Genomic DNA, 17,343 nt, shown 5'->3' with positions numbered 1-17,343 from the left:
ATGTCAGGGGGACGGGAGACAGGGGCCATGTTGAACTGCCTGTCCAAATATGTCTGCATCTTCCTCCTGCTGGCCCTGTCAGGCCTCTTCTTCCTGTTCCGCAACATCAACGTTCTGGAGGTGAGGAGGAAAGGTGACCTTCCCCCAGAACAAGTTCAACCTTGCTTCCAACACTATCTTTCATCCATCACTATCCACATTAGCCTACCACCCTTTCACCTTTAGTGACCTCTACTCTCCCCCACAGTGGAAGCTCAACTGCATCTTGGACGTCTGTAGCATCCACTCAATGGGCCCTATTCTCCTGGACCGCAAGCGGTGCTTCTGTAGCGGGGGACCAGCAGAGGCTCTTGTCATTGTGAACGAGTTCCAGGGGCGACCCAAGAGCCATGGTGGGGACGTCCTGCTGGCCGAACTGCACTCCCCACAGTTGGGGGTGGGCATTGCAGGGCAGGTGCTAGACCACCGGAACGGGACCTACTCTACAATTTTTCCATTACTGTGGGAGGGTCTGTACAGGTGGAGGTGACAGTGGTCCATTCAAGTGAGGCAGTTCGTGTTTTACGACGCTTACATGAGGAACGGACAGACCGGGTTCTTTACAAGAGCCTATTCCGTTCTGGATTACTGTCTGAGGCCACCATGTGTAACTTGTGCCGGCCAACCAACCAGCAGCCGCTGGGCAATTACACAGATCCCTGCACAGGGGAACCCTGTCCTGCTACAAAGCCCAAGCAGCTGCTGAGCTGTGACACGCGGATCAACCACTTCAGGGCAGGCTACAAGAAAGATCTGATAACCAACAAAGAAGCATTGCTCTTCCAGAGGTTAGTGCGGGGTAGAAAAGAATGTCTGTGGGAATGAGTGTACTGTATGTTTTATCTTGGACCTATGCAGTATTTTTCATATGTATAATAACAAAGTGGGATTCAGGTGAATGGTATTGCTTGCTGCAGGGTTTCAAACATTTCAAATGATTTTCAATCTATGCAAATAAAGTGTGACTGCCAAGTCTAGCCTTGCAGCATACAGTAGGCCTAACTATCTCACATTAAAGGGATAGTGCGATATTTTGGCAATCAAGCCCTTTTTTCTACTTACCCAGAGTCAGATGAACTCATGGATACCACCACACATGATACGTAGTACACATGATATGTAAGTCTCACAAATGCAATTTCGATTCAATACGACCTTTTTTTAAATTTCAGCTTTAATCTTTATATGTGTGCACTGCTTTGCCTATTCATGTTCACTTTCTCTTTAATCAATAAATAAGTCATTCATTTATAAAGCTATCACTTGTAATTTCATTGTGAGCCTTTATTCCCCAATTTCAGTGTAAATCTAATGTCAGTCATTTTATTTTGTGTGCGTTTGTTTTCATTCAACTATAAGCCAACATGACTTAAAACCATTTGTGAATATTTTGTTAATTGTGGACAAACCTGCAAAATAGAGATGAACTACAGAAGTTATAACAGTTATACCTTCTGTTCGTAGACACTGATGACAATACAGTACATATACCCACATATAGTAAAACCTTTCAGTATTGAACACTGTGTCCAAAAAACAATGTTTAATAATGATGCTTTTACACCTCTAAAGGGGTGATACAGCATATCCTTAGAGCAAGGGGAAAGAAGATGCAGGGTCATAGGTCGTGTTGAGTACCTTATTTGTAAACCCATTTAATAGCCAGACCTTCATACAAACTTGCTATGCTGAATTATTGACGTACGATCGAACATGCTGCTTGCTATATGCTGCCGTATGCTGCCAGAACGCTCACAATCGAGTCACAATGGGTGGCCTAAGCGACACGCGGCAATTTACCGCTATCTAGTGTACATGCGCCGTCACTTGTGGGCGTGCTGGCGGCATATAGCAGCATGTTCGGCTGTATGTCAAGAATTCAGCATAGCAAGTTTGTATGAAGGTCTGGTTATTAAATGGGTTAGTTCAACATAGTTCAATAGTAATATACTCTAAAACGCTCTGGTGACAAACACACTTTGCTGCCCTGTTTCCAATTGTCCACATGGCTGGGAGAACCTAAGTAAGTAAATACATTTTCGAAAGTATAAAACAAACAATCTATTAGCAACAGTGTAGGTTAACTCAAATGGGCTAGCTAGTTGGCTAGCTATCTACCCAACTTCACATACTGTATAGATAACGTTAGCTAGCTAAGTGAATGAAATATCAGTATATCACTATCTACCTAACTTCATATTAGCTAGCAATCTTGATATATTTATCACTAAAAACAAACCCCAAATGCATTTGTAGGTAGCTAACGTAAACTCACCCCATTCCGTACAAATGTGCGCAACCGCAACATTCAAACGAGGCTACAAAGAACTGATGGGATTGTAGCGACTGTGTTGACTTCAAAATCGAGGGTGTGAACTAGGTTTCTATTCAAGTGTTGATCGACATGGTAATGGCTCTATAGTATTGGAGAAAAGTTGAAAAAACTGACCTTCAGTTACATTGTGACGTGTCATGCCGTAACGTACAGCACGCATAAAGCAACTATTTCTGTCTTACAATCTCTCTCCACCAGGTGTAGCACTTCTCTCATCCTTTAAAAACAAGAAATGGACAGTGAAGGGGGGGGGGGGGGGGGGTGTACCTAGTCATTTTTTTGCGTCATCATTGCATGCGATCATCATTCTCAAAGTGGCTGTTTTACTTCTAAGATCACTTTAGCGCTGCCCTAAAAACCCGATTCAAATTCGACACAAACCTTCAAATAGGTATGTAATGACACATTATATAAACTCTTTATAGTGTTTTATTTACATTTTAGAGGCGATAAGGTGATAAGTTGGACAGATCGAGGGAAAAAAAGCAATTTTCCCACACATCTCTCCTTCTCACTATCACGCATTAGTTTCATTTCCCCACCCGCCATTTTTAAAAAGACCCGACGGGGCTCATTGTCTTCTTAAATTATGCAGAAACGGACAGCGTGGGGGTCATGTAATTGATTATGTTGGAAAGGGGAGAAATTGTGCTTTACAATGGTATTGACATTACAGTTGATCTGGAAGTATTACGTTTTTGGGGCGCTAAAATAAGGTAAATTGTATGGACCAAGGCGATGTACAAAAGTTTGTGAGTTTACGTTAGCTAGTTAACAGCCATGGTGGAGGATGACAGAACATTAACGTTAGCCCCAACTGTCAGTGAGAGAGTAGGCTATTCTGGATAAGGCAGGCACTTTGTATAGTTCCTGTCCCTAGAAGTGAGGATGGAGATAATAGTAACATAATATTCAGTGTGGTGTAATTTGACTATAATGAAGTCGGTTTCTTGTGAGGTTTTCTGTCCTCATAAAGAGAGATATGAAAGCCTGTCTATATATGAAGAGGTCCCAATGAAGAGCAGTTGTTCTCAGTCCTGGTCCTGGGGGCTCAAAGGGATGTACATTTTTGTTTTTGTCTTAGCACTGCACAGCTGATTCAAATGATCAACTCCTCATCAAGCTTCAAGTGGTATTTATGTATTCTTTTGTGACCCTATCCTTGATATGATCCTGTTATTGTCACATGCACATATGTGTGGCCATGCCTCTATCAATCCAATGTTATCATGATTTGTTATCAGGGATATTATACTTTAGTAATCAACAATGATCTGGTGATGTAAAACTCTAATAATTACATTATTATTAATTGTCTTCCATATTCCTACAGATACCTTGTAACTGGAGATTCATTCAAAGCTATTGCCTACAGTTAACGTGTAGGGCACTGCACGGTTGGGTGACCAGGGCCATCTGGGACTGAGGAATTCAGGTGTGTGAAGGCTACCTGTGTCCTGCATAACTTCATGAGGATGGACATGAGGACCAGGAGGGGATATGCAGCTGCCGTGTGCCAGAGGAGAAGTCTGCTGCTCTGCAGGATGTTTCAAGGATGGGGTACAACAACACAGCAAGAGAGGCAATCCGTGTGCGGGACATCTTCACCTCCTACTTCTTTGAAGATGGTGCTGTTCCCTGGCAACACAATAGACTACACTATGCACAACCAAAGGCTCTTTTAAGAGCCATTCACATTGCAATAAGAGTAGTCTTCCATTTACTTAGCTATGTCAATTGCAGTTATTCAATTTCCAGTTTCTCTCCCTTTGAGTTCTGCTTCTAAGGTGAGGGTGCTGTTTAGGTAAGGGTGTGATTGTCTGTACAAAAACAAAACAGGCTATTTTAAAATCACCCATATTGAAAAAATGTAGAGCAATTAGACACCCTATAACCCATACCTACACTCATGTATCAATCTGATTGATGGATTGTGTTGTGCAGTAAACAGGCTCAGGTGTATAACTGTGGCTCCTTCCACCTTCAAAGAATAGGCAAGAGGGCCAACCATGGCGAATAGTAAGACACTTCATTATTTCTATAACTACGCTATATTGTTTGTCCTCGTGTGTCCGCTCATGTTTTTTGGCAGAAAGTATCTGCAGCCACACAGATTCCTGTTGAACACTGTCTCTTTAATTACCTTATTTTCTCAATAAGTCTATCTCCTTCACTTCATCCCTCTTTCCTCTTCTCCCTAAATCCTCTAGGTTATATCAGCTGTGTCGGTGAAACCCTCCCACATTTGAACTGGCTTCATAGATGGCACAGCATGATCAGAGGTGAGAGGTCACTTGGTCAGGTCAACAGGAAGTATTATTAAAGAGATGCTTTACATTGAAATACAGATAAGAGATGCAGTAGACCCAGAGTTAATGATCCAAGGTCAGTTTTGCGTTTCACCTCTTGATTTATGATAATGTTAGAATAAAACAAAAACTTAAACATGCTGTCTCTCTCCTGCAGATATGTTTTTATTTGAGAGGATGCCAACCCCGTCCCACCATCGCCACCTCAACTTTCGTGCCGCCTAGACACTTAGGTAATTGTTATGAACTGAGAGAATATTTGGGTAGCACTAATCATTAATCATATGCTGCCTTCCCTGCTCCTATGTTCTTACCTCTTTCCCTGTCTTTTACACCTCTCTCACTGCCTCTTTCTTCCTGTTTTTATAATGCACAACAGATGTGCATTGAAGTACAGATTGAACTTGTATTTATAATATTACAATTATAATATTTGTAATGCATGTATTTATAACACTTGGATAATTAACTTCTTTCAATAAAGCGTTTCACATTCTCTCCTGGTTGAAATGCCACACCTATCCTGTGTTTATCAGATCAATGCAGATGAAGGGCATTAGATAGAGATGAACTGGTTGTAGAGTATTTACATGATGCTTAGGAAGTGTAGTGAACTGTTTAAAAAAATATATATTTCTGTATATATGAATTACAAATCAGCCTTTAACTAGTTAAATCCTGTTTCTAGTCTATTAGTTACAATGTGTAACCAGTGAGAAGATTGGTAAACACTGTTGACATGTATAATTGTAATACATACATGCAGACACAGCATCATTCAAAGACTGGAATTTGATACTCCTGGTATTGGATATGACTGAAAAATCATCTCAGACATTCATACATGAACTGCACCTTTATTTGCCAAGGTAGGTTACATGATCAGTGAATATACAAGCTACTATGTGGGGATCTCATGCATGGTAATAACTACATGTATATACGAGTTGCATCCTATACAAGTTATATTATATTCTACTCAATCCATAGGCTTCATTAATGTCATTCAGACTGTTTTGAAGTTGATACAACTGGCTATGATATGAGGTTCATAGCTAGGTTCTGAACTAATATGTATACCAAACGTTTGTGTCCATAGAAGGGCTAGATAGCCGATCCAGAAGCATACAGGTATTTTTATCCTCCACTGCACAATAAGCAAGAACATAGCTAGTTACTTTATTTCATCTATATGCATTGCATGGAAAATATCAGCAAGGCAAGCTTAAACCTTTGTACATTCAATTAGCAGTAAATGCTTTATCTAGCTAGATTCTTTACATTCACTGTTTCACGAGACGACAGCCTGGTTTGCTGGTTGTTTCAGGAGTCCCTAAAACATTAAACAACCAGAATTACAATTTCATACTCACGTCACAACACCCATAAAGCTAGCCAGCTAATGTTAGCTAGCTTGCTAAATCGCGATTTTCGAAAATTAACTTTATTAACTTTATTAACTTTAAAATATGCATAATCGTTTGTCTCTACATTAACTAACATATTCCTGTCAACTGTACATATTTTTTGCATGATTCGTTATGACGTTTGAATCACTTTCATTTGAATCCATTCTAGTATTTTTGTCAGCCATCTTCGCTGAAGAAAGTCTCCAGCCTTGGGACGCATAGCGTCAAATTCGTCATGGGAACTGCTCCCTATGATTGGTCATCGCCCAGCGGTCGCCGCTGGTGATTTGCATAACGTTGGGAAAAGTTTATATTTTTCACCGCCTAAAGGTACCAGGCACTCTCAGCTTTCCTTCCGTTGGAATGAATGGGAAGTGGTGTTTCACCGCACGGCATCCTGTGCTAATTGGAACCGTTTTTGGAGTTGCCTAATTGGAACCGCAATTTAGAACAATGACGGACTCAACAGCCTCAGACCGGGTGAACACCATCCCGGATCCAATTATTGTCGATCAGTCGACTGTAAACGGCCAGTGCGACCCGACACATCAACTGTCACCCAAAATCAACAGCCACCCTAAATTCAAGATGGACCAGGAGATGAAAATTAGCGATAGCGTGGAGGGGCAAGGTAGGCCGATATCTATGACAAATCAAACAAAAATAGAATACGCATACTATTTACACTTAGACTAGGCTACTTTAGCAGAAATATCTCCACAAATTAAACTGTCAATGCAATGCATTTGTGTTACTCAGAACGCTTATAGGCTACTCCCAGCATGTTTCGAATTTCCATTATACATTGTCTCTTAGCAGACTGGATACCTGAAACAATTATGGATACGACTTTACTTGAAGGGGGTATAGTAAGGCAGCCATAACACATTTATTTAGTTTTACACTGACAGACAAGCTGCTTGATAATATCAGGGCACTAACTCCATCACTGATCCTACACATCTAAGAAATGCATCTGAGAGGTCTCAATGACCATCATAGTATATAGCCTACATGCGGACTCCAAACTGAAAATGTCCACACCCTCTAGCTCCTATATGCAATTAACCTTGTTCAAAACACATTTTAGGTGACTGTATGTATTTATTATGCCAATTCTGTTGCAAAACATTTCGCAACAGAAACCGTTTACTCCAAACTGAAAAAGTTTTGCATTCAGGTAGGTTTTTTTTCTTCTGTTTGCTTCCAATTGGTTCTTAAACGGTAATAGTTTCTTGTTGTTAGACCTAATGATCGGCTAGTGACCAACTTGATTTAATGTCTAGAATTTAAAAAAAAAAATGATGGCCCACAGGACCTCATTATCACTATTGTGAGACTGTAGTTGACTGTGTAACCATACACTACTATCACACCAGTGCCAGTCCTCACACCTGGGCTTTCAGTAGACTACAATACAACGATCCTTCAAATTTGTGCATTGTTTCATTTTTCTTTTGTTTCAGAAACCAGGAATCTTCATGGCACGTAGATAATCATAAGTCTATTTTATGCAATCGACAAATTAGGATATGAGTGCTAAAAGCGTTCTGGAATCTCACCCCTGCTTATTACTGTGTTGCTTTTGACAGGCTTACTGGAGAGCAGCATGAGGCTGAAGCCCCACGAAGCTCAAAGATACCGCAAGAAAGCGTTGTGGGTCTCCTGGGTTTCCATCTTTGTGACGCTGATCCTGGCAGTAGCAGCTTTCAGTGAGCATACGTTACTTTGTTCTCTCTGAGGGAATAAGCCTGGTCCCAGATCTGTTTCTGTTGTGTTGATAAGACAGCACAAACAGATCTGTGACCAGGCAATGTCTTCCTGGTGATGATTTTTCTATGCAACAGTTCCCTTTAGACTCTGATGAACCTGTCAATTTTTCAAATCTTATGACTTATTGATAACATGTGGAGTGCTGTATGGGTATATCTACTCTAACACATAATATACGGTACACATACCATATTGCACATGTTTACTAAACACACTGCATGGCCAAAAGTATATGTGGGCACCCATTCAAATGAGTGTATTTGACTATTTCAGCCACACTTGTTGCTGACAGGTGTATAAAATCGAGCACACAGTTCTGCTGGGGGTCAAGGAGTTATTTCTAGACTGTTACTAGTTTGTTTCTGTTCAACTTTCCTCCATGTAACATTAGACATCATCTGTGGTGGACACATTGACAATAAAGCAAACAAAGCATGTTCAAATAGTTATTGAAAAGCTCCGATATCTCTGTATTGTATTAGTATACATTAAGTTCTATAGTTATCACAATATCTCTTTTGTGTGATATAGCTCCACAAGGTTTCCTCAGGATGACTCGTGTTGTGCTTTGGGGTTGCAGTGTTGAGTATGGAATCAGCTTTTTTCCCCCAGCCAGTGTATGAATCTCAACCCTTCTTATTACAGTTCACGAGACATGCTTGTATACTATATTTCCAAGTCGGTTAGGTCATGACGTTTCAAATGGTACTGAGAATGTTATGTAATTTGCATTTTTGGGGGTGAAAAGAGCTGTCCACTCCATTGTGGAGTAATAGTGAAGACATCAAAACAATGAATTAACACACATGGAATCATGTATTAACCAAAAGTTAAACAAATCAATTAATATTTTATATTAGAGATCCTTCAAAGTAGCCACCCTTTGCCTTGATGACAGCGTTGCACACTCTTGGCATTCTCAACTTTTGACTTGTACTGTACATTAACCATATGTACACACCCCTTCGCAGTTCTGAATTCAATGAAAGCCAATATTGATTGATCATATTGCATTATCACACCAGTGGTGTAGGTTAAGTAATTAACGTTATTTGACATTGAGATTAAATGGGACAATATGGCTCTGCTACCCTTTTTGGATTTTTGTGTGTAATCCAAAACAGATGTTTTGGTGTGCACTGTATCATCAGTGTATCTTTTCTGTGTAAGAAAAGTGACTGGCTATTATGGATATCTATTGCACCTAGGGTCTTTCTATGTACTGTAGATGTCTACCTGAACGATGGCAACTGGGGCATGCAAACAGGAAAACATTAGCATTAAGGAAACACTGTCTCAACCAGTTTTGTAGTTTTTTTTGTGCACATCCTCAGTGATGCGTGCAGTTGCACAAATACATTTGCCTTGGGTCATATAGATTCCTTGGTGCGCAGATCAATAGGGATGTGTTCAAGGTTATCAACGTGGAAAGCACAGCTAGCTTGCTTGTGTTATTTAATTGTCCTCTGCTTGCTGAGTCTTTATGTGATTTCAAAGATACTTGACCACAATTAAATCACACTATGGAAATGGCATTTTCTAAGCTGCTTGTCATCTGTGACAGGTTAAGGGGGAAGGAGGTAGGGAAGAAAACGTGCGCCAAAAATGTCCCAGATACTTCACATCGTCCAATTAACAAGCGTTTAGTGGCACGTCATCGGCTCTCAAATGGCAGATTCATTTGCATTCCATTTGAGGCCAGTCTCTCGCTCTCTCTCTCTCGTGTGTCTGTCAATTGACTCAACTCTGACTGTTTTGACAATGTGGATTTCTCCACCCCTGTTCCAGGTGGAGCTTCTGTTTCGCTCTTCCTGCCCCCTCATTCGTTGGATGTCGCAGCATAAGCCGGTTCCGCAATTGCCGTGTGTGTTCCCTCTTTGAAAATGTGTCGTGCTTGTTGGATTACACTAAATAATACCTTTTTTGAATTTCAATAGCTTTTCCTTGGTTTGCTTTACAAATACCTTTTTTCCATTTGACTGCTTTTTGGGTAGCCTGAATATCAATTTCACAACAAATCACATTACCCAACACAGGGCTTAGTGAAATACCAGCCACATGTCACCATGCTGTCTGTTCCCTGTGTTTTGAGTGGGAGTGCCCTACCGGTCTGGATGGTGGTTGAGCGATCGATGCCAGGGCTTACAGCCCTGAGGCACACCCTGAATACAGATAACATCGCTCTGTGTACCCTGGAGAGAGACGGAGACACAGCGATATGCACAGACGTACGCACATGCAGTTATGCACGCACAACCAACCACACAGACATACAATTGAGATGCTATATAGAACTTCAAGGCCACATGCACAGTAAAAACAAACCAAAAAGGAACAATCTAAATGCATTCAGAACTGTGCGCGTCTATAAGCTGGAGCGCAAGCCCCCAAAGAGTCTGCAGTCTAAAAAAAAAAAGTAGGGCTGCAGGAGGTGCATTTTGAGAGAAAGAGGGAGGGGAGCTCTCCCTTATCTGTTCTCACACGAACAGCAGGAGCAGTCTGAGGGATGAAGGGGACGGAGGCTCAGAGTAGTGGGTGTAGGGCTATGGAGTTGACAAAGTGATTGTCTTCTGTCATGTCTACTTCACCTCCCAGCCATATCATATTTAGCTTACGTTGATTGGACGAAATTGTTTTAGCTACCTTTTTTTAATTGTCACTGTTAGACTAAGCATAGGTGATTTTGAGCAAGTTGAAATGGTGCTGGAAGAGTGGAGGCAGCCCCTGTTTTATTCGTGACTTGTAACTCTCCGTGGTTCTAAATCAATAGTTATTTAGTAGTCTGAAAATGTAGGAAACATTAACTTGATTGACCTTGCTGTAGGTCATAACTGTTTGTTACATGCAATATGCTTTGTGGACAGATGTTGCTCTCCAGTTTTGTGATGAAACAAAGTTGTTGTTGAATTTATTCTGCCACTCTGTCTTCTTGTCTCTGCCTTAGGCTTACTGTATATATCACAGTGGCAAGGCATATGAACTAACAGGTTATTAGAGCAAACACAAAGATCACAACACATAGGTTGTAATATTGCATTCATGCTTGGCTTCCCCAGCTATATTTATTTATTTATAACCCCCACACTGCTACTGCAACAGTCTGTCTGGGTAGCTACTCTGTCCAGTGTATTTTCTGACTCTGCCCACTGTCCCATATAGGATCTTTGAACCTTAAGGTTCTTTTCAAAACCTAGGCAGAGCTAGCATATTTGTTTAAAACTCTCTCCACTCTTGACATATTTCCTGTGACTGTGAGATGGTGTTCTCTTGTACATTTCACATGGGTATATCTTAACACTTGCATATCATATTTTTGTCAGATCTTTGATCCCTGTCAAAGTATTTGATCATAGTCAGATCCTGTCTGCATTGACACTTACAAAGAGAATTGACACAGAAATGAAGTAATCTGGAGTGGTTGAGGATCCAAAGAACTCTCGTCTATAATGTGGAAAGGGACTGACTTGTGTCACTGTCTCTCCGGAGACCTATCTCCCATCTGCTCTGATGTCTCTGTCACTCTGGGTGACCGGAGTAGATGGCGCCAGAGGGCGGAAGAGAACGACAAAGATATGCATGTATGTGATCATACAGAGATTAGTGTTGTCACTGTGTGCTGTAGCTTGGAAAGTAAACAAATGTAACATTAGGCTGTTTGTTTCCAACAATAGGACTGTTTTTCTCAAGAAATGGAGTGCTCTTACATTTCCCCCCTATCGTAAACAAGATTAATTGGTTAAACTAACTCTTGAACCTCAAATACTGCTGCCTGAGCCATTGAATTCCTAGCTTTCTGGTGGTGCAGCTGGTTAAGACGTGTCAATAGGTAAGTTACATGTGTTTGAGACGAGGGGTTTCTCAATATGCTCCGAGCACGCAAAGTGGACCACGGGACAGGTCGGCGTATGAGTCAAAATCAAAGTATGAGAAATGGAACTTGGAGGGCAGTTCTCAGATGTGTTCTTCGTTTGTACATATTTCTAAGCATGCATTGACGCAAGCTTCAACTGAAATATGCCCAGTATTGTTGACGTAATATAACGCAACCACCTAAAAAAAAATACGCAAAATGTCCTGAAGTCAATGGCGGCTGGTTTTGAGCTGACGTGAGAACTCGGACATTGGAATGAGAAGTTGTCTAACTCTCCTCATATGATGCCTGACTAACCATAATGTGTAAATGTTGGTCTGTTTAACTCCATAGAATAACCTCTGTGCCAAGACTGACAAAATGTGTCAATGTGGCTAGCTAGCCACCCACAAAGAATTTGTAGCTAACGCTGGCCATTTACCTTTCATAACATTTTGTTTAGGTCTTTTTTTTTTTTTTTACATGTAAAACTAGTTGGCCAGTTTGATTAATACAATTCACATATAACTGATAATTATGAACGTTGCATTTTCTTTAAGTACATTTTTATGCATTCTCCACACATCCTCACAAGAACGTACTCAAGAGAACGCCCTTGGAGAATGCATATTGAGAAACACCCAGAGGATCAAACATTGAATATCAGTATGGGCTCTTGAGGAAGTAAGCGGTACTGTTACTTAATCAGTGACTCCTGTTACACCATGATACCTACGAGTAATGTGACAACACTAAGATGGATGCCTTTACTGTGCTGCGTTGGTTTAAGCCCTCTTAAACCCTTTCTCTGCGACACTTGATCTGGCTTGACAAAGTGAGGAGAATTTATCACTTTTGCCTTCATTTGTAAACGACTGGTCACTAACCTAATCTGTTCTGTCACACGGAGACCCTAGCTGTGTCCGAAATGGCACCCTATTCCCTATATAGTGCCTTATGGGCCCTGTTCAAAAGAAGTGCGCTATATAGGGGGAAAAGGTGTCATTTGGGGTGTAGTCTTTCTGTTCTCTGTGTGGCTGGTGTTCTGTCAGGGTGATGTGCCAGCCTCTGTCACCGTGACGATGAGTGGAGGGTGGGAGGTTTGACTTGGACTGGGATGACCCAGAAAGATCTGTTTGTCACCCACCGTGTGTCACTGTTTAGACGGATAAATGGATGGGGGCTTTACACCCCAGGAGGACTTCAGAAAGAGAACTTGGGTCTTGTTCATTAGGGCACGCAAGCTAAATAATTTTTAAATTATAGTTTCTTATTGGACAAGTCCATGTAGTTCCTCCCTGTTTGTCTATTTTCTTCTGTTTGGTGCCTTTATGAACGCTACCTAGAATAGTAAAAGCCTTATTGGTCTCTTATCATTATTGGTCTCTTAAATAAAATGGTACTGTAGTGGAAAGAGATGAGGTAGTCATTCAAACATCGTGTTAAACACTATTGCAGACCGAATGAGCATTCAACTTATGTGACTTGTTAAGCAAATGTTTACCCCTGAACTTACTTATGCTTCTTCTAAAAAAGGGCTTGAATACTTATTGACCCAAGATATTTCAGATTTGAATTCATAATTAATTTGTAAAAACAATGCATTGTGTCTCGGCCAGTGGGAAAAAAAATCTACATTTCTGCAGTTTCAGGTACACCCATCCAGTACAGGGTCGGACCCCCTTTTCCTCCAGAACAGCCTGAATTCTTTGTCGGCAAGGTTCCAAAGGGATGTTGGTCCATGCGGACACGATGGCATCATGCAGTTGCCCACTGGAGCCGCTTCTTGTTTTTAGCTGATAGGAGTAGAACCCAGTGTGGTTGTCTGCTGCAATTAACCCGTCTGTGACGGGGATCGCCAATTTGTGCGTTCCGAGATGCCGTTCTGCACACCACTGTTGTACTGCGCCATCATTTGTCTTGTTAGCTTGCACCATTCTTGCCTTTCTACTTCGACCTCTCTCAACGAGCTTTTTTGTTTGTCGCACCATTCTCAGGAAACCTTAGACACTGTCGTGTGTGAAAAGCTCAGGAGGGCGGCCGTTTGAGGTACTGGATCCGGCGCGCTTGGCACTGATCACTCGTTTTGCCCATTCTTCTAACATTCAATCAAAAAATAACAGAATGCCTTTTCTTTATAGCAATCCACGGACACTTGAATACAGTATATACATATGAAGTGGTAAAACAGTATGTAAACATGATTAATGTGACCACTGTTCAATGACTATGAACATAGGGCAGCGGTCTCGAAAGGTACCGGGTGGTAGCCGGCTAGTAACAGTGACTAAGATCAGGGGATGGTATTTGGTGGAGGCTGGTTAGTGTTGGCTATTTAACAGCAATTGCCGTACCAGGGAGTGATACAGCCCAACAGGATGCTCTCAATGGTGCATCTTTAGAAGTTTGTGGGTCTTAGGGGCTAGGCACTTCTTTTTTTCATCCTCCTCAGGTTGAGGCACTGTTGCGCCACCTTCAGTCTGTGTGGATGGACCATTTCAGGTTGTCTGTGATGTGCACGCTGATGAACTTGAAGCTTTTCACCCTTTCACCCTATCTACTGCGTCCCTGTGGATGGGGGCGTGCGCTCTCTGCGATCTCCTGAAGTCCACGATCAGCTCTTTGGTTTTGTTGACGTTGAGGGACAGGTTAGCGCCCTATGGGCCCTAGTCAAAAGTCGTGCATTAAATTGGGAATTAGGATGCCATTATTTTGGAAAGCAAAGCCAGTTGTCATTAGCCTGGACTGCATTAGTATGGACTTTGCGTAGTCTTCAGTGCTGGGTAATCCCTCTGGTTTGGGGTTGGATGTGTTTTGAATTCCATTATGTCATGTCCTGAATATGGTAATCACTCTGGAGTTCAACTCTGGGGTAAGGTTGTGTGTGTTCGCAGAGTCTGAGGCTACATTACAAACAGCTGTGTACACACTGGTGGCATACTCAACCCTGTGAACTGACTATGGTGTGGATGCTGAATGCTAGCACTACATTATATCTTACTACTTCACCTGCTAAATATAACTAAGTGTTGTAGTTGCGCCATATGAGACCTGGGTTTAATTACTTTGAGCATTTAATTGAGCCTGTCTTGTTATCTTGAAATGCCAGATGGGTGGGGTTTGCACTTTTTGGACTATTCTATTGGTCCCATTTGTCGCAGGCGTTCAATCAAGTGCAGCTAAAGTAGTTAAAAGAGAACCAATAGTGTTTGACTCCAGGGACTACTGGTAGGCTGAGTCGGTTTTGAGCTAACCGGCCGTCAGTGTTTGGTGTACAACGGGTATTCTCAAGTCATTCACAACAGTACCACTGATATTTCATGTATGAATGTTCTTCATGTATAGTAAAACTTGTTTCTCTTGTTTTTTTTCCAGCTGTTTCCTTCATGAGACACAGTGCCTCGGCTTTCGGATTCGCTGTAGGTACTTTTTTTAAAAATGCATTTTAATTTCTACTGCGTGCTATAGGGCAGATGTCATTACTAACGTTACAATCAGTGTGTTTTGAGGTCAGTTTGAGCAAGGTGAGGCACAGGTTCACGGATCTTGATCACATAAAGAGTATTAGCTGCCCGTCGACACGAGCCTGGTATACCAGACGAGTTAAATTACTTCTATGCTCGCTTCGAGGCGCGTAACACTGGAACATGCATGAGAGCATCAGCTGTTTTGGACAACTGTGATCACACTCTCCGTAGCCGATGTAAGACCTTTAAACAGGTCAACATGCACAAGGCCAGATGGATTACCAGGTCGTGTACTCTGAGCATGCACTGACCAACTGGCAAGTGTCTTCACTGACATTTTCAACCTCTCCCTGTCGGAGTCTTTAATACCAACATGTTTCAAGCAGACCACCATAGTCCCTGTGCCCAAGAATACTAAGGTAACCTGCCTAAATGACTACCGACCTGTAGCACTCACATCGATAGCCATGAAGTGCTTTTAAAGGCTGGTCATGGCTCACATCAACATCATTATCCCAGAAACTCTAGACCCACTCCAATTTGCATACCGCCCCAACAGATCCACAGATGATGCAATCTCAATCGCAATCCATACTGCCCTTTCCCTCCTGGACAAAAGGAACACCTATATGAGAATGTTGTTCATTGACTACAGCTCAGCGTTCAACGTCATAGTGCCCACGAAGCACATCACTAAGCTAAGGACCCTGGGACTAAACACCTCCCTCTGCAACTGGATCCTGGACTTCCTGACGGGCCTCCCCCAGGTGGTAAGCGTAGGTAACACATCCACCACTGATCCTCAACACGGGGGGGGGGGCCCTCGGGTGCATTCTCTGTCCCTACCTGTACTCTCTGTTCACTCATGACTGCAACACCATCATTAAGTTTGCCGATGATACAACAGTGGTAGGCCTGATCAACGACGAGACAGCCTATAGGGAGGTCAGAGAACTCAAAAACCTCTCCCTCAATGTGATCAAGACAAAGGAGATTGTGGAATACAGGAAAGGAGGACCAAGCATGCCCACATTCTCATCGACAGGGAGCAGGTTGAGAGCTTCAAGGTCCTTGGTGGCCACGTCACCAACAAACTAACATGGTCCAAGACTGTCGTGAAGAGGACACGCCAAAAGTGCCAATTCTAGGTCCAAGAGGCTTCTAAACAGCTTCAACCCCCAAGCCATAAGACTCCAGAACAGCTAATCAAATGGCTACCTAGACTATTTGCAGTGCCATCTATGCATAGTCACTTTAAATACTCTACCTACATGTACATATTACCTTGAATAACCGGTGCCCCGCATGAATCTGCCCCTGCATGCATCGTTGAATACGTACCGCTACACCCTGTATATAGCCTCACAATTATTTTACTGGCGCTGTTTAATTATTTGTTACTTTTCTCTTAACTTTTTTTAAATAAAAAAATTAATTACTTGGCAGGTATTTTTCTTAACTTCATTGTTGGTTAAGCATTTCACTGTAAGGTATTCGGCCAATTTGAGCTCTAGCTAGTTATAGTGCCTTGCAAAGTATTCATCCCCCTTGGCTTTTTTCCTATTTTGTCACATTATAACCTGTAAATTAAATTGATTTTTATTTGGAATTCATGTAATGAACATACACAAAATAGTCATTGTTGAATTTTGTTTAAAAAAATGTTTAAATGGAAAAGTGGGCCATGCATATGTATTCACTCCCTTTGCTATGAAGCACCTAAATAAGATCTGGTGCAACCAATTACCTTCAGAAGTCACATTAGTTAGATTGCACACAGGTGGACTTTATTTAAGACTCACATGATCTCAGTATGTATGTATATGTGTGTGTCTATCTGTCGAAAGGCCCCAGAGTCTGCAACACCATTAAGCAAGGGGCACTACCAAGCAAGCGGAACCATGAAGACCAAGGAGCTCTCCAAACAGGTCAGGGACAAAGTTGTGAAGTACAGATCAGGGTTGGGTTATAAAAAAAGAAATATCTGAAACTTTGAACATCCCACGGAGTATCATTTAAATCTATAAAAAAAAATGGAAAGAATATGGCACCACAATAAACCTGCAGAATGCATTAATAAGAGGCAACAAACAACCCTGAAGGTGCTGCAAAGCTCCACAGCGGAGATTGGATTATCTGTCCATAGGACCCCTTTAAGCCT

The 17,343-nt window shown here is 41.8% G+C and overlaps 1 protein-coding gene across 1 annotated transcript in view; it reads left to right on the top strand.

Moving 5' to 3' along the window:
* The first annotated feature begins 6,545 nt into the window (after nucleotides 1–6,545).
* The window catches only part of LOC139372547 (transmembrane protein 163a-like), a 37,592-nt gene continuing 26,794 nt past the window's right edge, over nucleotides 6,546–17,343 (top strand). Inside the window, exons 1-3 of the mRNA XM_071112285.1 lie at nucleotides 6,546–6,723; nucleotides 7,685–7,804; nucleotides 15,091–15,134. Coding sequence (XP_070968386.1) covers nucleotides 6,546–6,723; nucleotides 7,685–7,804; nucleotides 15,091–15,134 — 342 coding nt within the window. The remainder of the gene's footprint in view (nucleotides 6,724–7,684; nucleotides 7,805–15,090; nucleotides 15,135–17,343) is intronic.

Source organism: Oncorhynchus clarkii, chromosome 18 (assembly GCF_045791955.1).
Source record: "Oncorhynchus clarkii lewisi isolate Uvic-CL-2024 chromosome 18, UVic_Ocla_1.0, whole genome shotgun sequence".
Taxonomy (NCBI): domain Eukaryota; kingdom Metazoa; phylum Chordata; class Actinopteri; order Salmoniformes; family Salmonidae; genus Oncorhynchus; species Oncorhynchus clarkii.
This window is presented reverse-complemented; position numbering and strand designations above follow the sequence as displayed.